General features: G+C 28.1%; 1 protein-coding gene across 2 annotated transcripts in view; it reads left to right on the top strand.

Annotated features, from left to right (window-relative positions):
• The window catches only part of LOC142331198 (Y+L amino acid transporter 2), a 256,055-nt gene extending 230,249 nt beyond the window's left edge, over window positions 1-25,806 (top strand). For both annotated transcript variants that reach the window (XM_075376944.1, XM_075376937.1), the window contains exons 9-14: window positions 8,597-8,693; window positions 10,295-10,369; window positions 11,956-12,115; window positions 15,666-15,758; window positions 18,299-18,369; window positions 24,521-25,806. In XM_075376944.1, coding sequence (XP_075233059.1) covers window positions 8,597-8,693; window positions 10,295-10,369; window positions 11,956-12,115; window positions 15,666-15,758; window positions 18,299-18,369; window positions 24,521-24,523 — 499 coding nt within the window. In that variant the 3' untranslated portion in view covers window positions 24,524-25,806. The remainder of the gene's footprint in view (window positions 1-8,596; window positions 8,694-10,294; window positions 10,370-11,955; window positions 12,116-15,665; window positions 15,759-18,298; window positions 18,370-24,520) is intronic.
• Window positions 25,807-26,069: the final 263 nt, after the last annotated feature.

The raw sequence follows: 26,069 nt of genomic DNA, 5'->3' as shown, positions 1-26,069 counted from the left end.
TACCAAAGGAACCTATTTATTAATTTATGATATTTTCCCATATATGTATATATATAGTAATCTAACATCAGAGGTAGTGTTAGACAATAGTATAAAGTCATTTTTATGCTCTTTTCCATAGTTTGTGAGGTAAATGGCCTAGCATATAAATATTCCAGGAATATATTGTATGATCTTCAAAAATGTGTAACTCGTATAACACTGTCACTCATATAACACTATTTCTGATTGATAACTGTATGACCTTAAAAAAGGCCCAAGTTCATATGTATGATCAGATATTTCAATGTAAAATTTTCTACTCTTTTCATTGGTGGGAATAAAAAATAAGTTATACCGATTGAAAAAAGTCGTGTTAACCTTGAAATAAGGTCAAAGTGAAATCCAAGGCCATTGTGAGGTGTTCCTCTCCAATCTGAGTAACTTTTCTTTAGGTAAGTTTTTTTTTTATTGTGCGTAGTTTATGAGAAAATCGCCTGGAGTGATTAAAATAAAACGCTCTGTGTACACTTTTTCACTCACATACTCGTACATGCATGTACATACATACACACCCGTCCACGCACGCACACGCATGTGCATTTGTGTGCTTACTTGTAAAATATAAATTACAAATTTAATAAAATACATTGAGTTTTATGCCATTCTGTCAAATTACATAAATTCTTATTTCTTTCTATTTCTGGCACAGTTATACCTTTATTCTAATTAATTTCTTCGTATGAAAATATTTAGGGAAATAATGTTTTGATTGTTTCTTAACCTGCCCTTTTAATTCTATTCAAAGATCCTAATTCAATTAACCACAAAAATTCACTCCTCATGTTTTGCACAATTAACTGTAAACATGGATCACAATTTTGCTTTTATTGAGTTCTAATAATACCTATCAAATAAATTCTAATAACATATTCATATGCTGATTCTTGTATAATACTGTATGAAAATGAAACTAAAAATTGCTTATGAGAAAATTAATCTCATGCTAGTTTAAATGTGATATTGTTTTTGTTAAACATATTAAATATGTATTTTATAAATAATGAAGTTCATTAAAACTCAGTTCATTGAAAAGTTTACTAATGATATTTTTTTCAGAAAAGTTAATCCTTTAATGAGTTATTTAATTTCATTATTTTTGCCTTGTATTTCCTTGGTTTATTTTACAAATTTAACATATTAATATACTAATATTACCAGTTAGCAATTATAGTCTTGTTTTTTATTATTTATTTATTTTTTAATAAAACCATTTTTTCTTCATACATTTCACACACAATATAATTATACATTTCAAAAGAAAAATATCTACAGAATGCATAACACAATAATATTCCATCTGGTTAATTTTCATGTAAACAAAATTCATCCTCTTAACGCAAAATATAACAAAAATAAAGCTTGCATAAAATTGTAGCAGTTAAGTAAACTTATAAAAATTTATTATAAGTTCTACTTGTGAGAATTTGATAAAAAGTAAAAGAAACATGAAGCCTGTTCCTGACAAATGAGAGAAAAATGTTGCTTAGAAATCTAGGATATTAGGAAAGAAGCTTGTTGAATACCAAAGAGGCAAAGTGCCAAAATCATCTGCATACTGGTGAGGAAGTAACACACTATAGGTTCCAAATGCATGTCTGAAAAATGTCAAAAAATATCTGACATTATAATGAATTTTCTATTGTTGAGATAAACAATTTTTATTTACTTTTCTAAAGATTAAAATTGGGAGAGAAAGAAGTTTACATTTCATTTCTAGTATACAGAGTTCTTGCAAAGAAGTTGTATACAAAAATTGGCTGTTCATCTCATCACTCCACATTGTGTATTTAATCCTTTAAACTTAAAGCTGGGGAAAATATATTTTTTACATACACTAGGTATGAATAACTAGATGGAACATAACTGGGTAAAAAAAAAAAAAAAAAAAAAATAGAAAACAAGACCAAACAATCATTGAGATAACAATGAAAACAACAGTGAAGATCAAACACATAAGAAGAAAATAAATTGATTGAGCAAGTAGGTTTTAAAAAGAAAAAAAATATAACATAGACCAGAAATTTCTTGATGAACTACCAAAATTGCAAATACATTACTGAAGGCAGAAAATCTTCATGTTATATGTGTAGCCAGATATTTATTCAAAAAAGCAAATCTATGACTGCAATGTTTCAAAGTCTACAAAAGATGGAGCGAGACGCATTTGCACACACACACACATACACATATATATATAACTTAACAAATCTTTATGTTCAATAAAATAATACCAAAGGTTGTTCTGCTATAAAGATCTTTCACTAAATTTATGGCATCACTTATGAAACAATCTATATAATATGTGTATGATAAAACCACTATCACACTTAAAAAACACAGCAAGTATGTATCAAATACAGGATTACAGCAAGCATTACAATATAAATCAGATATGAATAAGCAGCCATACAGAAGTACAAACTTATTTGTATTGTTTGTTCCACAAATGAAAGGACAAATAAATTTAAGGGGTTGTTACTTAAGATAAGTGATGGGTTGATTCAGAAAATATATTCAGATTCAACATATAAAATACTATATAGAATACCTACTCCCTTTTCAATTCCAAATTTTATGTTGACTAGTATGATAAGTTATGGGTGTATTGAACAAAGAATAAAAGACAAGGCCTTATTTTTGTCTGCAAATTGTGTTATGCAAACTGAAGAGGCAAGGAGAAAACCACTCCTGTATGGTGTAAAACTATTAATAATGTTTTTTTTTTTTTTTAAATATTTTATGATATAAGATGTCCAGTACAATAAATAAATCTGTCTTCGATAAAAAGGTGATCCAATAATCACTGAAATAGTATGCCTCAAATACTATTCAAATGGGATTGTATATTATTAAATTCTAACAATGATTATCAAGAAGTCCATCAAAAATGAGAATTGAAGGGGAACCATCAGCTTTATACCCGATTCAAATTCTTCAGACTAAATGAAAGTATATGCAAGAATTAAAAAATTGTGATACTAGCAGATTTTTTTATCTTTTATTTTCAGTCTTCTACAACAATTTTCTACTTCTTTCATTAGGTAGTCAAAAACAAAAAAAAAGAAAATAATGCTGTTCTCAATGAAATTTCTCACTGCACAAAGATTATTTTATCTCTTTAGTTATTTTGATAATCATTGATTTTTTTCACATAATACTAGAATGACAGTATTGATATGCTAATTGAATTTTTTTGTTTAAGTCAAGAATTTAACAATGCAGAAAATAATTTTTAAATTATGAATCTTTTACTTAAAAATTATCCTTCTTTTAAATATTTTACAGTAGTACAAAGATTCTTGGAAACATTTGAATATTTCTTAAAAACACATACTTAAGTTTAAAATACCTTGTTTTCTAAATAACAATAATAATTTTTTGCCATCATTGTCAGATGAGAATAGAAACAGAAACTCAGTTTTCCTCCTGTTGATGACAACAAAATACTATGAAAGTTGTAATTACAAACCATGATATTTTGAACTTTAACAGGGTTTAGTTATTGGAAGAGTTGGATAAAAACTGTGCTGTGTCAATCTATCTTTTTACATTATACATGCTTTCGTCATATACTTTGATTTCTGGGAAAGTAAACCATTTACTGAAAAGTATACTGTATCATTATTGTTTCAAAAACTTAGATTGAAGGTGAATAATTTTAAGAAAATTTTTTTATTTGAATAATTATAAGTTTATACTAATAAAAATATCAATTGCTAATAACAAAATAAGTGTTCTATTACCCCTAACAATTTAAAACATTAATTTAATATAGGAGTGCATAAGAGATCTTCACAGCTGTACTTTTTAAAAATAACACAAAAATATTATTATTTTTATTTTATTTTATTCTTTTCTGTATTGCTTTATTTACAATCAGTTTCCTGAACAATGAAACTATAAGTAAATTACAGTAATAATGACATGAAAGAGAGGTATGCAATGATACCTCCCAAGACAAAGTAAAGATTTAAACACAGTACAGTAAAATAAAAGATATAACTAATAAAAATATAATAAAAAAAATTAAATGGTTAACAAAACAGAAGAAGCAACTAAGTATAAAAAAATTGTCACAAGTCATACAAGAGAAAAAAGAAGGCAACAAATTTAACACTAGTCATATATAAAAAAACTTAATTAACAGAAGGATGATATTCAATGCACAACAGCTTCTACATCCAATACATGCAGACGTTTTAGTTGTCTCACATCTTCACTATTATCCAAAAGGTTAACAACCAGATGGTTTTCGTGCGTGTTAAGTTTAAGTGCATATTTTGAACTTATTCGGTAAATTTCTTCATGAATAGATGGCATCCCTATCTAGATAGTCGTGAATCTCCTCACAAACCATGGTGCCTCCGAAATGTTTCTCAGCACTTTGTTCTGGAACCTTTGGTTGATGTTGATATTGCTATTGCTTGCCATACCCCAAAGTTGTATCTTGTACAACAGTTTGTTTTTTAACGATAATACAGACCTTTCTAATAACCATTTCAACCCTCTAAGCTTGATATTTAATTGTTTTCTATATTCTCTCACGTGATTTTTACATGTTGGGCAGCGATCCAAATCAAGTCCTAGCTATCATATGTTGCCAGAAAGAGGAATGTGAACTCCATCTAGGCAGACTCGTGGGCAAACTCCCCTCCTCATCGCAAACTTCACATGACTTGACCTTGCAGTATAACATGGACTTCCATTTGACTAGCCATTCACTGAGAAGGTCTAACTCTGATTGCAGTTTCTTCAATGCTACTATTGGGTTAATGTCAACTGCCATAATCGACAAATCATCAGTGAAGGATGCAAGAGTGATATTTTCTGTGGTAGGAAGATCAATAGAGTAGATTGAATAAAAAACCAGGCCCAAGACTGATTCCTGCAGAACCCTGAATTTTGTATCAAAAAAGCCTGATAACTCTTGGCCATATTTAACCTGTGAGAACTATATGTCAAGGTAGTTGCATAATATTAAATATGGTTGTGGCAGGCTCATTTTAAGCTTTTTAAGCAGACCAGGCAACCATACCTTATCAAAAGCCTGTTTGTTGTATATCCAAAAATACCACTGACCACTATTATTTCATTTCTAAACAACTGGTGATGGCACCAACAATTCTATTAATTTGTTTAATGCTGGAGTGCCCATTCCAGAAACCAAATTAGTGGTCTGGAATAACAACCTTGTCTACTAAAATAGGTCAAATTTGTCCAAGGAAAAGCCTCTCAAAAATCTTAGAGTGATTAGGTAAAAAGTTAATAGTTCTGTATGAAGATACATCATCTACAGGTTTGCCTGGTTTTGGGATCATCGTTATTGGTGGCACTTTCCATTTTGATTGGAAATGTGTTGTACAAAGGATGCCATTGTTGAGGCATGTTATGTACTGGATGGCCATAAATAGTAAAATAAATATCATCTTATGAGTTATTAAATCAAACATAGGAGCCTTTTTAAGCCTATTACTTTCACGATTGCTTGTGACACTTCTGCACATGTGAAACGCCATGTAGGTAGACATAAAGGAATCGGGCTATCTAAGAATTCATAAATCTCAACATCATTTGTTCCTTCCATCTCATTTGGCTGAAAGATCTTGGTTAGGTGTTCAGCAAATAGTTCTGCCTTCTGATCGTCACAACAAACCATCCAGTCTGTGTCCTTAAAGGTGGAAATGAGAGCTGAGGCTAAAGAAGTTTCCTCATGATCTTCCACAATGAATGGTCATCTCTACTCAAAGGGAAAATACTTTCTACATAGTGTACAAACATCTCATTCTTGATACTCTTTATCAGTTTTTTTAACTTACAGGCACACTTATTCATAGCTGTCCTATCCTTAGGTCTCCTGCATAATTGTCATCTTCTTCAAAATCTTCTTTTAGTACCAGTAAAATTCATTAGCTCTCTTGGATAGTCTGTGTCTTCCTGACCCCCATGCTTCCTCTCAGCAGTCGAATGCCAGGTTGCCTCCTGCATAGTCAAGGTTCAGTTGCTGGGTCGCATCATCGATGTCATTTGGGCATTTCAAAGTTACTGCTCTAGGCAGCAGTCCTTCACCCAGCTTTGATATGATTCCCATTCTGCATCCTTATTATGCAGCACTGGGGATTCCTTCTTCTTTATAACCATTGTGCTAACGATCAGCAGAACCGGTGAATGATTGTATGAGGAATCATAATTATTCTCAATAATGGTGTAAAATTGAGAAACTCCTGAGACAATATAAAAATCTAATAAGTCAGGCACCTTCATTACATTTGAAGGACAATATGTAGGTTGTAGTCCAGAAATTACATTTAGCTGCAGATTGTCAATACTATTCTTCAAGGCCCTCCCTTGAGTTGTTATGAGCTGAGATCCCCAGAGTACATGCTATGCATTGCAGTCACCTCTCACAATAAAACAGGCACCAAAGTGATCAAGAATTTCGAAAACAATCCATTTGTGACTGCATGATGAGGAGGAGGGCAATAAACTGCAGATAGTACGATTAGTCCAAGCCAGTCCAATATTTCAACTATGGTTGCTGGAATGTGGTTCGTGCTAAAACCTGGAGGCAAGTGATGCCTTTAGGTGTTTTTAACAGAATCGCAGTGCTACCATGTTCTCTACCATCTGGGTGATTAATAGTGCAGATCTTGTAACCTCTAAAACAGAAGTAGTTACGGTCAGTAAAGTGAGATTTGGAAATAAGTATGATGGCTAAAAATTATGTGACTATTATTGATTCCAATTCCTCCCTTTGACTCACTAGCCCATTGACGTTCCAGGTCATAATTCTTAAAGAACTTGCCATTAACAAATCTTGTAATAACGTTCGTCAGTAGGCTTATCAGACTACCGATTTGTTGTACCAAGAATTCAGTCTTAGCTGCTAGGTTACCTACTTTATCTGCGCCACCAGAATAACCAAAGTCGTTGTTATCTATAACTGCAGCATAAGATCAAGGAAGATCAGAAGTTCGACCTTTTGAGTCCTCTTGCGACTGATTCAAAGAAGGAAAGTTACTTATTGATGTCAAATGTTCCTGCTTGCAATCCTGAAGGAGGAGCATCTTTCCTCATATAAGAGCCTCTCCTTTCATTCCAAGATCTCCTACATGTTGCCGGATTGTACATGTTGCCGGAGTAGCATTATCCTTCTTGACACAGTCCATAATTCTAAGTTCATCTGCACACCTTACGCATCTGCATGGCCACATGCAATAGTTCTTTGTATGCCAAAATTTCTGACATCATGTGCATTGTGCTATCCCAAGAGAGCTCTGAGGTGTTTCAAAGCAGGCACTAGAGTTCCCAATATATTTTAGGTTGAAGATCTCCCTGTTGTTACCCTGCTGTTCAAGGTTAACAAAGAAGGTTAGCAGATGCTCTTTCTTCACCCGATGTCTGATATTAATAACACTCCGGAGCTTGTGTCCATGGCTCTCAATGTCCTCCTTTATAACATCTATTGGAACTGAATAATGTAGGTGTTTGAGTACCACTTGGGATGTCCATACATCCTGCCTTGTGAAGGTGGTGACCTATTAGGCCTTGTCCACGAACCAAATCAATAATTTTCTTATATACATCTACATCTTTTGAAATTACCCGAAGCTGTTTACTGGTTAATATTGGCACACTGTATTCAGATTTGTCTACAACCATCCCAAATAAATCATACAGTTTTAATATGTCCATTATTCTTTAAAGGATTATTGTTAGCGGTCAAACAACTTTTGTTTGTTCGGTTTCTTGGCTACTCTCTTCCACTGGAAGGTGCTCAAACTGATTCGATAGAGGCAATATATTCATAGTAGGAGGATGTGATAATTTCAGGTTGCGTAAAATTGGGATTGTCTGCCACAGGAAGGAATTTGTCCACGAGTCTGTGATATCCTCATCACTTCCATAAGTGTCACTCATGTCATCAATGATGTCACTGATATTGTCTACAAAGTTGTCTCTTATAAGCTTGTGTCGCGAAGACTTTCTAGGATCCCTATCCGAACAAATTATGTCCTCTTTTTCTGTTTATCTGAACACTTGTACTTGAATTTATCAATGTATCATTGTTTTTACTTGAATCACCTAAGAGATGATCCTAAGAGATGATTAACAGCTCCCAAACAGAGCACTTATAACAAAGTACTTAGCTTGGTTAACCTAACTAACCTACTAAAGATCAGCTAGTTTAATTTAAAAATAGAGACTTAACAGTAACAAAAATATTTTATATATTTTATTTATTTATAACACTGTACAATATATTTTACATTATTATAAATAAAATTTTCTGCCAAATTATTAATATTTATTTGTAGCCACATAATCAGAATGAGGGGGTTTTTTTACTAATGTTTCCTTCAAACAATCTATGTTAGTAATTAATTATTTAAATAATATTAATATATGAATACTGATTTACCTGGCAAAGTCTTTTGCCTGATTAAGAAATCTTTAAAGTAAGTTTGTGATAAACTTAAAAAAAAATAGTTTTATGGTACCCAGAGTAAAAAAATGTACTAAAATGTGATTTGAAGATCTAATATATATTTTTCAGGTTGTTTTATGCCGGTGCATGTGAAGGACAGATGCCTGAAATTCTGACTATGATACAAGTACAGAGGCTAACACCAGCTCCTGCTGTGTTGTGTATGGTATGATGTTACTCATATTTCATTCTACAGTGTTTGGGGTTTTCACAATGCATGTAATTTTAGTACAACTTTCTTAATTATTTAACATTAACATAAACAATTAAAACTGAAACAGCGCTTCAAGAAACATAATTTGAGCCTAGTTTTATTTCATTTAAATAGAAAAAAAAATGAAAACATAAATGTAAATAAAATTATACACTTTCTAAATAAATTAAATTTTGTTCCCAGAAAATTTTCTTGAACCTTTAATTCAGTTGAATCTACACTGATGTTTCAAATGAAGCTACTTGTTTTTAAGTCGATAAGGAAATCAGTTTAAAACAAGCGCAGAACATTGCAGTGAAATGTTTATACTTCTACTTTGAGGTGTTTATCAAATTCCTTACTCTCTTTTTCTGTTTAGCATCTGGAACCACTGTAAGGTATTACTTCAGAGGATGAATCAGGATGGTATGTATGAATGTAACTGAAGTGCAGTCTTATACAGTCTCAAGTCGATCATTCCTGAGATATGTGGTTAATTGAAATCCAACCACCAAAGAACACCAGTATCCATGATTGGGTATTCAAATAAAATTGCTTAGTGTGTTTTACAATCCTGTTTCATATACATTAAATATTAAGATAAGTAAACTTAATTTGAAAGAAGTTATTTAGATAGTAAAATTTTACAGATGTGGATAACATAGACGGATATCAAAAGTTTACTGACACTAGCAAGGAGGGAAGAGCTTTCATGGATAACAAGAAGTCTGCTAGTATCAAATATAAATCTAAAAATTAGAAATAATCCTTAAAAATATTTGTATCAAGTACAGTGCTTTATAGTAGTGAAAAACAGAACAGGGAAAATAGAAAGAAAAGCATAGTTGTTTTGCAATTTGGTATTACAGTAATATGTTGAAAAATATGTTGGTCAATAAAATTTGAAATGAAGAGGGCTAGAGAAGAATCTGTTGCTGAGTCTTGTAGAGACTTGATTTATTGAAGGATCATATATCAAAACATCCAGTCTTAGTTAGTTTAGTGATTGAGAGATGTATAAGGTAAAAATTGTGGTGGAAGATAAAGATTTTGGTATATGAATTGAGGATGAAGGATGTAGTAAATGTGTTGTTAAAAGATTAGAACAGAGTACAAAATAATAAAGAACAGGCCCAAAAGAAGTGGCTGTATGTAATTTGTTTGTAGTTTGAAAAACAACATAAAAGTAATTTTTTTTCTGAAAATATTGGCAATTTTTTTGTGATGATTATGTGTGAGCATCATGTATTTTCTGCCTATTGTATTTTTGTTATTTTATTCTGCATTTTTTGTAGTGTTGTTTAATACAAACAAGCAAGTGTTGCTATAAGTTACTCAATGTGGTGGATATTTTACTGTGTTAAGTTCTACAGATTAAATCTGACATTTATGGGTATGTGTACAAAATAAATTGTGTATAAGTGGGAAAGCTGCATCAGTTTGTAATTTGTCTACTCTTTATCAGGCCTGTAATGTGTAGTATGTATAATTCTCTTTTCTTTTATATTTTTGAAAAAAAATTTTATTTGAGTTTAAAGAATTTTTAAATAACTTTTATTATTTCTGTTTTTTAGGCATTGTTATCTCTTCTCTACTTGACAGTTTCCGATATCTTTGCGTTAATAAACTATGTTGGATTTGCAACCTGGGTAAGTTAACTGATAAAAAAATATTACACTCAAATAATTAATTTGTTTATATAATGTAAATTGAAATGTGTGATAGTTTGTGATAGCACAGTATATTGTTGTACCTACAGTATAATTAAATGAAAGGTGAACATTTTTCTGAATTTATTTGGAAGAGTTTCTAAACTTGTACTACCAGAAAAAATATATTTACACCAAAGTGCAGCAAAAAATCCTCCAGACTAAATGTGAAAGTGATCAATGTAATTTTCAAAAATTAATTTTAGGCAAAATATTTTATTGTCACTTCATTAAACACTTATTTAACTAGTGTGTACAATTGTGTAACTTACTGTGATTATGAAATTATAATTTTATTCATAATGAAAGTGTTTTTTAAACTTTATAACAAAGTATTTTTTTATTTTATAAATCATGAATAATGGAGTATTTGGAAAAACAAATTTAATGAAAGTGAATATTTATATCATGGAGTAAAACTATTTTCTATTCTGTATTTACATAGCATCAAATGAACAAATAAAATCTGAATACAATGATTTAGGGAAATAATAGATTTAATTTTTAACATTCAGATATTTATAATTTATGTTTAAAAGAAAATTTAAATCTAATGCCAAAACAATAGTTTTGTTGTCTACTAATAGATTGTAATAGCAACAGAATTATTCAGTTCAGTGACTCAAGTAGCAAATATTTATCTCAATAGTTTTAAGGCTTTAACAATATTTTTAATTAATTAATTAATCATAAAAAATCCATTCTGTTATCTCTACAAAAACAATCTGAATATCATTAAAAAGGAAAATCAGTAAGTGAAAAAAAATAATGAAAATTAATTTTAACAAAATATTATTTGCTTTAAAATTTTCATATTTTGTTGTTTATTAGTTATGGTGATTGTCAATATGTGTTTTTTCTATTAGGTGCTTATTTAAGTAGGGAATATATATTTATTTACATATGTTCTCACAAGCTTAAAAATTTTTATTTCAAATCACTTCATGACATTTCTTACATAAATGTCCATTCACACTCATATTCTATGTTATAAGCATCATATTTTATTTTATAAGCAGCGTAAGTTTTGTTTATTATTTATATGTTAAGAGACTTTAGATATTTTATAATGTTGTTGACCAGTTTACTTGACAAACTGAACAGTTCTCTATTATATAAACATTATTCTTACTACTTTTTCTATTATTGTATTTATTTTTAAAATAATTATATTTTAAAACTAATTTTTATAAAAAAAAAAAATAATAAATAAATAATTGCACAGTTAAATAGAATTCATTTTTATAAATATTTTGATGAACTAATAGGATATAGACTCCACAAGTCAAGTTAAGTTTTCTTTTGCATTTAAAAAAAGAGGAAAGTTATGTTAATGTTTGAAAATAGTAATACAATGTGGATTTAATTAATATTTTTTTTTACATTATTAATGAATTCTAAATTATTATTAATGAATTAATTATTATTATCATTAATGAATTCTATTTTAGGTAAGTTTTATTAAACACAAATCATTACATTAATTTACATTTATTTTATTGATGAATGCCTGTTTACTATTTCAGCTCAGTATTGGAGTTGCAGTTGTATGTATTCCAGTACTACGGTGGACTCAACCAAATTTACCTAGGCCTATTAAAGTGAACCTAATCTTCCCAATTTCATACATAATTGCCAGCATTTTAGTAACTGTTGTGCCTATGATTGCGAGCCCAGTTGAAACAGGTATAACTAACTCTAAATTTACTTCAAAAGTTAGGAGATAACAGTAAAAAAATGAAAATGTGATACGATATGTATGATTAACCTACACTAAAAATTTGACATGAATTTCTCAACTAAAAACAAAAAAAGATAACTTGAAAAAAATGTTTAAAGCACTGAAAACTAAAATTTTAATTCAAAAATCCCCAAAATATAAATTAAGCTGAAAAATACATCTCAAAATTTAGTCAGAATTATTTAACTTCCAATTTAGTATTGGTACATAATCCATAAAGCTGGCTGTGTACATCCAGATAATAATTATTTATCTGTCCAGTTTTGAGTCTTGCCCTTTAATTTTTTTTTAAACTCCCTGTATTGCCTCCTTATTTCTTTTTTAATGCTTTGTTATAATTTATACTTATTTTAAAAAATACTCACACACACAATATATGACTACTTATTACCACATGCTTATATAATATTAAAAAAAAACTGCTATACATTTTTACATCCAGAAACTAAAGTACACATTTTTTTATTAACTAATATACCTTTTCAAAACTATTAGAAATATAAAATTCAAACACCTGTTACAATATATCTTTAAAAAAATAAATGCTCAGGATACATTTTAAGGATGAAAGGGATCATTTTAAAATGGAGGTGCTTACTTTTTTATAATTTTCTATTATTAATATTACAAAATAACAAGTAATTTATTGAAAAATTCCATAAAACAAATTTACAAACTTTATTTTAATTTAATTTGTTAAGGAACCACAGAGCTTGGAGGGTGATAAGAAAGAAATATTATATATATATATATATATATATATAAAATATCTGAAGCACACTTAAGATAGTATCATATCACTTTTAATAATATTAAGTCTGTTGAAATATTTGTTATAAATTAATGTAAGTTTCTTTAAAACAATTAGTTCAAGAACTATTTTATAAATTGACCTAGAACAAGATTAAATATTTGTAAATTCAGGATTATCTGTTGGGATGGACATGTCCTTTACTCAAAACATTATACAATTAAAGGTCACTTCCAAAGTAGAAAAAAATGTATGAGGGTGAATCAAATTTAAATGGTAATTTGGTTATTCTACGCAGCAAGCAGTTCCAAGCTGGATGGTGGAGTGCGGGGTTATCGTTCAGTGTGTTAGAGAGGGGCAACCAGCTTGGTTAGCTCTTCTGCTCTGTTCTGTCATCAGTACAGTCATAAGTGTGCAAGAGGTTCTATCGTCTGTTGCAGAACATATAATCTTAAAGTTTTTAACTAATGAAGGCGTTAAGCCCACAGAAATTTTAACTCTTTTAAAGGTACAGTTTAGTGATGCTACACTATGCTAGAACCAAGTGTACATGTGGGCCAGACAATTTAAGGTGGACAAGAAAGTGTAGAAAACGAAAATCATGATCGATGCGAAGGTCAAGTCTCACAGCTGACAATATCTGTGCCGTTTGAGAGCTTATCGAAGGTGATCGCCGGTTCACTGTTGAAGAAATTGCATCAGAAGTGGTTACCAGCTACAGGCGTGATAAATTCATTATCACTGATCATCTTAACTTTAGTAATATTATGCTCGATGGGCTCCAAGGTTGTTGACTGAAAATTAAAAACATGTGAGGTTGGAGATCTGTGAGAGACTACTGAATCGATTTCAGTACGAAGGGGACGATTGTTTGAGGTGCATCGTCACATATGATGAGGCATGGGTCCATCATTAAAATCCAGAGTCAAAAATGGTGAGTAAGGATTGGTGGAAGAAGGATGACTGCCCAGTGATGGCCAAAACCCGTCTGTCAACTGGAAAAGTTCTTATGAGTTTTTTTTACTCAAGGGGAGTTTATTCATTGATTTTCTCCACAATTAATGAACAGCTAACATGGCTTACTACTGCTAGCTGCTACAGTCAACAAAAGATATGCCCATCATGCCCATCAAAGATGTCATCCTTCTCCATGACAAGGAAAAGGATTTTCTCCCTTGTCAAAATCGCAGTGTGTGGCGGTTTTGATAAGGGATAAATTGGAAAAAATGCACTGGGAAACCCTTGTCCACCCTCCCTACAGATCAGATTTGTACCCCTGTGATTATTTTTTATTTGGGCCCTTGAAACAATCATTTAGAGGAGAACGAATCAAAAACAATGAAGATGTTGAGGAACATGTGCACAGTTGGTTGACAACTCATCCTCAAACTTTTTATGAACAAGGAATATTCAAGCATCCAAATTGTTGGCAAATGAGTGTATATCGTGCAGGAAACTATATAGAGAAATGATGAATGTATGAACTGTTTATATTATTAATAAATAGATTTATTAAAAATAAAATTAGAGTTTTTATTTGATTCACGCTCATAAACAAACAGGTCCTAACTGTACTCAGCTATATTTTAAAAATATACTGAAGAGGTTAATATATAGGCAATCATTATAGTTTTATACTATTACAAAGGTGAAATTATGGATAATTTTATCCACGATATGGAATTTTTTTGCTAATGTATATAATAATATGAAACATAAATATTGAAGAAAAGCTCTATTTATTATGAACCACTCATACATTTAAAAAATTTTGATTAGATCGTTCTCTCTTGTAATTTATTTTTGTTCTCACAAAAATAAATTACATCGATTGCATAAAGCAGTAACTGAAAAAATTTGTTTAGAGAAAATATTTTCTAACCTATAAAAATATAAATTATACTATTATAATATTAAGCTTACTAAAAAGAAAAAAAAGGAAAGTGTTCAAAGATTAATTGTACCTTTAAAGTGTTATTAAGTCAACACTTAAAAGAGTTATTCTGATAAATCTTGAAGAAAACATTTACTTTTAAGTTCAAAGGATTCAGTTTGAATTGTAGAAAGAGTAAAAATTTGAACATTAAGTCAATGAGAAAGGTGTTAAATGGTAAGATTAGTAATATAACAATAGAATATAATGAGATAATTCAGGTATTTAATATCAAAAAGCTAATTAATAAACCTTTCACTAGGAGTATGATTAGATCACAATAATAGCATGGTATTTGGAACTTCCAAATCATGGTAAGGCCTGTTTAGGAGTTTGGCCCGCCCAAAATACTTTTTAAATTTAAGGTGCAAATTTGAGATAAAGTAATAAAATCCAATCATAAATAGTAACAGAAGAAACCCAAAAAACAAATTAATATAGCTCTACTCACATAAATCCTTCATTTTTAAAAAATATAATTGTTTCATTTTTTTATTGCTTTTTCTTTTCAATAGAACTCAAATTGTTTTAATGTTTATTTGTTTTAATTACTTTGTTTACATTGATTTTCCCAAAGTGAATTACTACTGATTTTAATATTAATTTTTTTAAAGTTTATTAGCAATCTAACAAGGTTATTTACTCCTAACATCTAAAAGTGTTTTGACGGTTGTTTTTGAGTTTTCACAAAAATATAATTTCTAACATGGAGATACAACTTTGAGACATAAATTTCACTTGATTCTACAAATCAAAAGAAAGAATTCTTTTATTTATTTTTAAAATTTATGTTTTTTTAACTGTTATTCAGGTTATGGATGTCTGATGATTTTTACAAGTGTTCCTGTGTACTTAGCATTCATTTCATGGAAAAATAAACCTAAATTTTTCCAAAACGGTGTTGGTGAGTAAAAAATAATTTATAAAATTAAGCTGTTATACTTTTAAAATTGTTCATATTTTAGTTAGTTCAACAGTTGATTATTTTTGCTGCTATTTAATTTTTTACTTTTTAATTTTATTCTATGATATTCCCTTTTAAAAAAAAGTTTAAAGATAAATTTATTAACAATTTCTTTACTCTGAATTATAAAACTTGTGTAAATTACATTCTTTAAATTTTCATCTGTACTTAACGGCATTAATTCGTAAGTTGGGGAAAAATTTATTTCTGTATTTTGTTTTACATTATTACTTTTGCTACACTAGAAACATAAGTAAACTCCTTTCACTTATTAAATTGTAGAATTACACGTACATTTTTTGTTGTTTATTAAAGAAGGAAAACTCACAGAAGAGTCATTTCTATAACTGTACCACAGACATAAACAAAACCTGGTGAAGAGGGGTTGAGTAAACCATATCAGAAGAAGAAATATTATTCTACCACTAGTGTGGAAGAGTCTTAAGTTACACACTAAAAATTCACCATTGTTTACATTATGTAGCAGATAATTAAAAGTTTTTGCTCCATTTACCATTATAAAATAGAATTCAGTATAATGCTTACAAAATATACATTGTACTGGCGACTTGTAATAGAAATAGTAATATAATTAATAACATAAATTCTATTAAAAAAGTTATAATTCTTTAAAAATTGTAGCATATCAAAATGCTGCTTTGCTGCAGAATTTACATTTGTTACTTATTACTGGCATTCAATTTAATATTTTATAGAGAAAAATTTAGGTTTTGGTTTGAGCATAAATTCTCCTGGAATAAGTTTGATTTCATTTGCGAGAAGATCAAACTACAATGTTTTTCTATGAAAGGTCTCAATAAAGTACTAAGCTTGTCATCATTATTAAATTTTTGATATACTTACAAACATTATTTTGCAAAATATAATATTAATTCTTATATTATTAAAAACACATTATTGTACTTCTTATAATATTACCAGGACTCCTCTAAAAAGTTAGACCTAGTTTTCAGGATACAAAAATCTGTTCATTTTTCAAAACTGGTAAATATTAATTATGCAGGCCAACCAAACAAAATAACAATTTTAATATTTCTCTGTATTTACATTTGTAATTTTCCTTTCTTTATTAAAATTGAATTGCCATTTTTACCTAAATTAAAACAAAAATAAATACAATTCTGACAAACAGAAAACAAAAATATTTTTGTCTTACAAATCATGTTCTTCTGATAAATCTATTTATTAACTTAAATGATATCTTTTTTATATTATATAATTTCATCCTGTTCATGAATTTTTAAAGAATATTAAAATGTTAGACATGGATTTTATTATATTCAGAAATATTTTTCAATTAATACTCTTGAAAGAGTTAAATTTTTCCATGATGTTATTTACATATTTTATTAGTAAAATACTATTCTCCTTAATATTTTATATAATTATCATTTTCACATATTGCATTAAGAACTGTAACCACTACACTCTTTTATTTATTATTCTTATTTGTAATGCTGCTCTGATTGAGATTTTATGATGCTTTACCTTCATCATTCCAGCCAAACGACTGAGTGTTCCATTTGTTAACCATTGAATTCTATTTCTGATATAACCTACAAATGTACAATTATGTAATAATTTTAATAAAATATTTATTATGTTGAATGTATGTAATAAAAACAGATTCAAAAAATGTTCACAATTAATTTATTTTCAAAAGTTTACTATCACAACATTATAAATGATTAAAAAACATGAAATTTTGACTGAGATGACCAAGAAATAAATTGTAGTTTAATCATTACGGACAATTATTTTTAAAGAAAACCTGATATTTGGTGCATAAGTAATGTTAAAAGCAATACATTTTCATAAATTAACTCTTACTGCTCTGAGGTGACTCAATCTACCATTGAAGTTTAGAAAAATTTAGACAGATCAGAGTTTTCTTTTGCAATCTAGCACATGTGCACCTGATCATCTTTATGTCTGTGGTGAGAGTACAGTTTATTGTTAATATTCTACTTGCAATGGATCTTCTTGTGCAACTTATCACCATTTATTTTTTCATGTCTGGAAAAATATTACCATAAATTCAGGTAAACACTAGGTTGACAAAAAATGTATAGTTCAACTATAGTACTATTCCACTGTACAATTTGATAAATCTGTACTACTGTCACTAAGCCTCAGGAATTTTTATTTCTGAGAGAATATCTATTGTATATTTTACCCCACTCTTTCACCACTGTTCTTTATATTTATTGATAGGATTTGTTGGTAAAAATTAAATTACCATACTTCTGTATTGGTAATCTAATAAGTCATTAATAAAAGACAAAAGTAATTCAGTTATATAATCATTTTATTTAAAAGATTTATTTTCCTTATTATTTATATTATTTTATTTAAATTAACTTTTGCTTATATTTATTTTTTATTTTGTGTAGTAAAAGTCAATTTTTTTTATTATTTTATGCTAAGTTATATTTGTTTTTTGTTTTTTTATCTTATAGCAAATGTAACCCGTATTTTACAAAAAATTATTTTTGCTGTACCACCTCGAAGATCAACTGGAAGACATAATGTAAGTGAAAAGTCTGTTATGTTAGCGTGTAGTCTTCAACAATTACCATCAGACTGCAAATAATTTCTTAACTGCTTTATGAAATTGGATTTAATGCTAGGTCATTTATTATTTCAGAAGAAATCATTGATATAGTATTTGTTTTTATATTTTAACTAATTTCATTAAAATTTTTGCATAACATTCATTAAAGAAATAACGCTGATAAAAAAATATAAACAATGTTTACATCAGTGATCTGTTTTAGAAAATCTGTTTGCAACAATCATCTTGTAGGTAGGGACAGTAAACTACACCGCTTTACAACCCAATGTATCCACAACACCTTGAACATTTGAAGCAATAGCATCCTGAAGAATTAAAGGATTCAAAGTAGAAATAAAGTTCCAAAGGCGAAAGCCATTAACTGGTTCCTCCAAATCACTTAAGTTTGATAAAGGCATGTGCAGTTTCTTTACATACAGTATGTCATGGCTAATAAGAAACAGCAGTCAACGCACATTTAAATGACAATCATAATTTTAAAAAAAAACTATATCAAATTTGATATTCTCTCATTTTTTAAGTACTCTTTTTTATTTAGTAATAGTATTCTTACTTATATAATCATGCACAATCATTGGCATCATCTGTTTATTATAACAATTACTTACCCTAGATATTTTTTTCTCAAACCAGTTTTCCAGCTACTGCTGGGTCTGGAGGTGTGTGTGTTTGTATAGGCAACGGCAATTATCGCTATCAGCTTGCCAGGCCTGACATAGCTGCAGATGTACTGCAATGTAAGTGTAAATGTACCGAAAAACATGTAGTCTGGAACAGACTTAGTTCAGCCACTCCTGAGATATGTGTTTAATTGAAACCCAACCACCAAAGAGCACTAGTATTCACAGTTTAGTATTCAAATTTATATAACAGCAACTTCACTTACAAGAACTCAAACCTTAGAACTCCCAACTTCAAAATCAGCTGATTTTGCAGTGATGAGTTTAACTACTTGACTAACCCTGCGGGTTATTGTTATTGTTAGTATGAACAATATAAGATGTCTTATACTTTCTGACTAAATTTTGGTGTACTATGACAACCTAATGAACCCACTTAACAAAAATTCATAAAATTTTTATTTTGCAAAATAAATTGTAATAAAATAATTCATTTAACTGAATATTGGTCTATGAAATATATCATTATTGGAATAAAATTGAAGTCCAAACCAACATTATGTAAAACAACAATAAAAATAATTTAGTTACAGAAATATGAATTTTCTTTATAGAATAAATAATTGGAGTCTTTGTTTTCTCAATTTATGATAATTGAGGTGTTGACAAGGGAAAGGTTATATGTCAGAAAAAAAAGTAAAACATTTTTTAGATTTTTTATAGAAAAGGTAGTAAGACATCATGCCAATAGCGTAGAAAGAGCATTAAGTCAGAGTCGGGAGTAATTTAGTTGTTATGAGTTATGGAAGATGGCACTGAAGTGCCATCTTCCATCACATAGCAACTAACAAGATGGAAGCTTGGCCCTCATAATATAACAAAATGGAGAACACTTGAGTTGGTGAGATGGAAGTGTAAGTCAAAAGTCAATCTACCCTTTAAATCATCATTAGTTGTGTGTTTATTTGTTTACATTTACAGTTTACCACTCAAGAATGGGTACGTTCAAGTTTGTGTGAAGACATTCAAAAATATTTTACGGGTATTACAAAAGTGTGTTTACATGTGATTAAGATAATACAGAAGGGGGAGGTGCTTTATTCAAGTCATAAGGGCAAAAATTCACGATTCCATTCCCATAAAATTAAATGAACCGAGCATGACAGACAGCTCATAAAGGCACACATTTCATCACTTCCTACTGAAGAAAGCCATGGCAAAAATACTACTCAACAGTAGTATTTTTGAAATAAAAATACTCATGGCAAAAATCTTCAAAACAATATTTAAGCCCAGACCTTAATATCCAGAGGATGTATCGTGCCTTTATGAAAGCCTACCCCAAATCAAACATTATCCAGCAATTTTATCAAACAGTTTTTGAAAAATCATTTTCAAGACTTTCCTTCCATCACCCTCAAACTAACAATTTGTTCAAGTAGTGATCTAATGAAAAATAAAATAAACATTACATTGGAACCAGAAAAACTGCAATATTTAAAAAAAGCGTTACATTTCAGGAAACCTGAAAAAGCAATATAACATTTGCATAGTGACAATGCATAGTGTTCATGCATACCCTCAAGTGCAACATACACCATCAACATGGACATGGAGCAGGTGTTATTTACTCCCACGCTCACACACACCAATATGTTTCTTCTCATCAGCTGTCCAACTTTAACCTTGTATTCACGTTGGGGATACTTGCAAAAGTATCACGTGTTTATGGCAAGATGGAATTGCTTGTCGCAGAGGGAATGAAGTGGTCTCTCATTTTCTAAGGTAATCACAACTTCTAATATAACTACAGAACATTGAGTGTGGTGTATGAAAACTGTGTCGGTCAAAGTAAAATTCGGATGGTTCTGAAGATTTTAATCCACGCCATTGTAAAACATTTTTTGATAATATATATTTTTAATTTTTAAAGTTCGGGCATCATATATGTCATGCGACAGAGATTTTGGCATTATTGAAAAGAGAAAAAAAGTATCTTAGCCTATGATTCCTGAAGAAATAGTTCAAATGATTAGAAAGGCAAAGAATGTGCAACCAATCAATGTTGTGATGATAAAAGAAGAAAATTTTTATGATTTCTCCTTGTTTAATGTAACTTCTTAAATGCATCACCAATAAAGATCAGCTCTACTTCTTGGATTAATATTTCAAGGGATTACATGTCTGTCATAAAAATAAATACATTGTAAAATGAAATGGAATCGCAGAGGGAGCACATTTTACAAAAGAGCAGATCGTCAAAGTGATCTCTGAAATTCACCCTCTCCCACATTTTGAAGATGATCAATCACTAGCAATCCTAAAAAAAAAGACCTCTTATCTACAGAGTGATTCAGGAGGATAGGGCAATACTTTGACAATTCATTCTAGAGGCTAAAAATAAGAAAAAAGTTCATATAAACATAGGTCTGAAAACGCTTCATTAGCGAGTTATAAAGAGTGAAAGATTTCGCTTGAGTTTCAGTTCCTCCTGGTAAATTAAGGCTTTCTGAAATTCTGGGAAGGTCAATTAAGGGGCAAATTCAATTGTTTCTTATGCTTTTTGAGCTGGCAAATCGAAAAAAATAGGTCCCAGAAGTGTATCTCTCTTAGTTTCTAAGATATCCCATGTAAAACGCCAAAAATAGGGTCAAAAAACACATTTTTTATATTTGACGTACAATAACGTTGTTAAATTGGCAATAAATCATACATTTTTTAAACATAAATTGTAGAGAATTAAATTATCAGAAGATTGGTGTAAATAATATCAACAGAAAACAAATACAATTTTAAACATGTCGACTTTTATTAACAACAAAACTGACGAAAACTTGGAAGAAAATGTTACAAAAAAAGAAAACAGATGTGTCTAGTAGGTACAATAAGTTTAGACCTACGGAAAACAAGTTGGCAGCACTGATTTTTTTCATCACAATTTGTTTAAATACTACTCATTGTTGTCAGTTAATTGGGGTAATGTGTTAAATATAAATAACCTTTCGCTGATCAATCAATTTATTTATTTATTATCAACAGACAAAACCGAATAATGATAAAGCAACATTACACAATATAAATAATCAAAAAAATACTTTTCGAGCCAATGTCATTAATACAACAAACATAGAATTTAATGATAATGAAATTAATATTATATAATATTGTATTTAATATTATGTAATAATATTATTATTATTATTGTATTTAATAATATTGAATGTTAATATTTAATATTCTTATAAATTTAATATACCAACTCTATACAAAAATAACAATTTTAAAAATACTATTGTATACATAGAAAATATCTTTAAAATTAACTATAAAGATAATAAAATAAATTGAGAAGTCAATTTGTCAATGTAATCAATGACATTAAAAACAATAAATATTCAAATCATATAAATATTACTGATATTTTAATATTTATAAAAGTATAAAAGATAATAATGTCTTTATTGTTAAATCAGATAAAACTAATATCCCTGTTATTATTAATAACAACACTTATACAGAAAAAACAAATAAATTCATAAAAAAAGAATCTAAAAAAAATAAAAGATCGTACAAATAAAATCAAAAAGAAACTGCTGTAATGATTAAAAAGTGTAAACATATTTTCAAAGACAATTGCACTAAACAAAATTTTAACTTCAGTAACACTGGAACCCCTATATTAAAAATATTACCAAAAATTCACAAAACCGATATGCCTATTTGTCCAGTCATAAATTTTATTAATTCACCTACATACCAATTAAGTAAATCTTTATCAAATACATTAAAAGTATATATTAAAATAGAAAATAAATATAATTTAAAAAACAGTTATGAATTAATAATTAATATTCTTGATAATATTAATATAAACAAAAATACTAAACTTATGACACTTGACATAAAAGAATTGTTGAATACAAGTATTGACATAAATAAGACTATAAGTATAATTAATACTATTTTATCTGAATTGAAATTACAAACCTATTTGATATATGAAATAATTGATTTATTAAAATTATTTCTTAAATATAATTATTTTAAATTCAATAATAAATTCTATCAATAGGAGAAAGGCCTTGCCATGGGATCACCACTTTCAGCAATTCTGGTAGAAATTTTTATGAGTAATTTTGAAAATACAATTTTACCATCAATAATAAATAAACATCAAATCAATTATATAAAAGATAAGTGGATGACATTTTAATCATTCTTAATCAAAAAACTAATAATGAAGAAAATATAATAGTTAATGAAATCAACTCATTGAATGAAAATATTAATTTCATTATGAATCAAGAGATTAACAATAGAATTTATTATTTAGATATAACAATTAGTAAACATTTCAATAATAATAATACAATGGACATAAACATACATAGGAAACCAACCGAAACAAGATACGAAAATACACTGTAATTCTTTTCATCCATGGAACCAGAAAAAATAGCCACTTTCAATTCATTAATTTACGGAGCAAGTAAATATCTCAGACATAATACTATACTATTAAATATATTGCCACATCAAATGAATATAATGATAATTTAATAGATAAATTATATCTCAAATTAAAAAATAAATTATATATAAGAGAAAAAAATAAAATTAAAACATAATAACTCAGGAAAAAATTATGTAAAAATGGAATATAATTAAACTATATAAAATTTAATAAAATATATAAATCATTTAATTTAAAAACAGTATGTACAACTAACAATAAAATCATAAATTATATTAATAACACAGATCCAACTAAAACCCTAATAAATGGTAATAAATATAATTTCAACAGACAGGGTGTATACAGTTTAAAATGTGAACATTGTGAATTACGATATATTAGTATGACCAATCAATATTTTTTAATTAGAACTAAATAACATATTAATTGTATAACAAAGAAATATAAAGACCATTCAAAATTTTGCTAAACATATTTTTGGAAACTAAATATAATTATGATCCAAATAAATTCACAGAAGTATTGGATTACTCTAATAATTATAATAATACTTTTAATCTTGAAAAATTCCATATATACAATAATCATAACAAATTAATAAATGAACAAATTAAATTTGATGCTGATATTTTACATAAGCAAATAATAAAGAATAATAATTAAGTTGGTTAAACTGATTTCACAATCTACATAGTTCATAACAATTGTGATACTATTACAATATGCAAGTAATTACTTTGACTTAAGACTTTAACTTTTAAAAAATGACGATCAATTGTTCTGTATATAATTTAAATATATGGGTTTTATACTTTTATATATAAAAATCATAAATTAAAATCCCTCCTAAAGATGGCAGAATAGCCGAAAGCAATTTAGGGAAACTAATAATACATTAGTAAGCAGTTTATATTACATACAATAATTGTATTTTACAAACGATGCCGTGTTAGAAAAACTTACTATTGATCTGTTATTAATGAAAATTATTATTTATTTTTTGTTACAGTAATGACAACACGCTGGTTACAAAAAGCAATGATGGTAGTTGGTAAACAGGGACCTGCCAAGGTATAAATTCCATTGTATGAGTATATGTGATTATATACTTATTCCTTATTTAAAAACCAAATAGTAAACATTCCATAAAAAGATATAATTTTGTTATTATTTTTTTAAGTATTTTTTATTATATTTAATTTTTATATTAAACTGTCAAGATGTCTGTTTTTTTTAATTGTTTTTGTGAATATATTTTGTAATCGTTAATTTTAATTTTGAATTTTCTCTTTTTTTGTAAAAAGGATTTCTGTAATGATTTGAATCATTTCTTTTCTTTTTTGTAAAAAGGGTTTATATAATAATTTGAATCATATTTTCTTTGAAGTTCATTGAATGATTTCTTTGGTCTGTTCATATTTTTTATGACAAATTTGATAACTCATAAACAGTATATATAATTTTTATATCTTTAAAAATGTATTCATTTTTTTGTGTCAGTTTTCATTAATTTAGTATGGTAAGTCTTTGCTATTCTTTATAGCAAAAATTTTAATAAAAATCTAAATATTTTTTTTAACTGGTTCTTTTTCAAACCGAAAAAATGTAATACATCTTGTGTATGACATTTGAATTTCATATCATATTATTTTCAATTATTGCATTTTAATTATATTGTTAAAAAAAAGTAATGAAATATTTTTTTTTATATATTTCTTTTGATGTCATCATCCAACTACAAAACATGATGTATACTTTCATTCAACAGTAAATAAAACTAACAAACAGCAAAATTATCTTATGTAATATAACTAATATTGGAGGAAGAACTAAGTGTGTTCATTTAAAATTATTTTTATGTATAAAATTAATAAAAATTTATTATTATGGCATTCTGTAAATATGTTTTAATAAAACTGCTGTAATTTATTAAATTATTATTCTTGCCAAAACTTTGCAATAAATTAATTGTTATTATATTAAGTGTAGAAGCAATATTTTGTTACCATTCTTATCATCAGTATTATTTCACTCAATTTTAAATAATTTTCAAACATGCTATTTATTTTTACATGTTTTAATAAAAATATTATTTAATTAACTTACGCCTTAATATGTAAAGTATCTGGATCCATAATAAATAATTTGAAATATATTTTTATCTTAGTTCAATATTTGTTAAAAGTAAAATCTTTAAAAAGATTTATTTTACAAATAACATCAATAATGTTAATTTATTTTGTTTTTATAAAATTGTTTATTTCTTAGACTCAATTAAATTTATTTTTATTTCAATATTCATTATTTTTTTGTGATTTTTATATTATTTTAATCCTTATAGTGCATTTTTGAATCCTTAAAAAATTGCATTGGAAAAGGTGTTTTTATAAATTAAATAGCAGTTATTTAATAATGAAAATGCAATGTAGTTTTTTTATTATGAGCGTTACCCTGCAATGGGTAATGATAATTCGTTTTCTTGTTAGTTGTGAGATGATTACAAATTTGAGAAATCCCAAAATATAACTTTTTGTAGACTAGTGAAAATTCAATTTAAA

The sequence above is a fragment of the Lycorma delicatula genome, chromosome 1 (assembly GCF_047948215.1).
Source record: "Lycorma delicatula isolate Av1 chromosome 1, ASM4794821v1, whole genome shotgun sequence".
NCBI classification, from domain to species: Eukaryota; Metazoa; Arthropoda; class Insecta; order Hemiptera; family Fulgoridae; genus Lycorma; species Lycorma delicatula.
The sequence above is the reverse complement of the archived record's forward strand: the minus strand, read 5'-3'. Positions and strand labels throughout refer to the sequence as shown.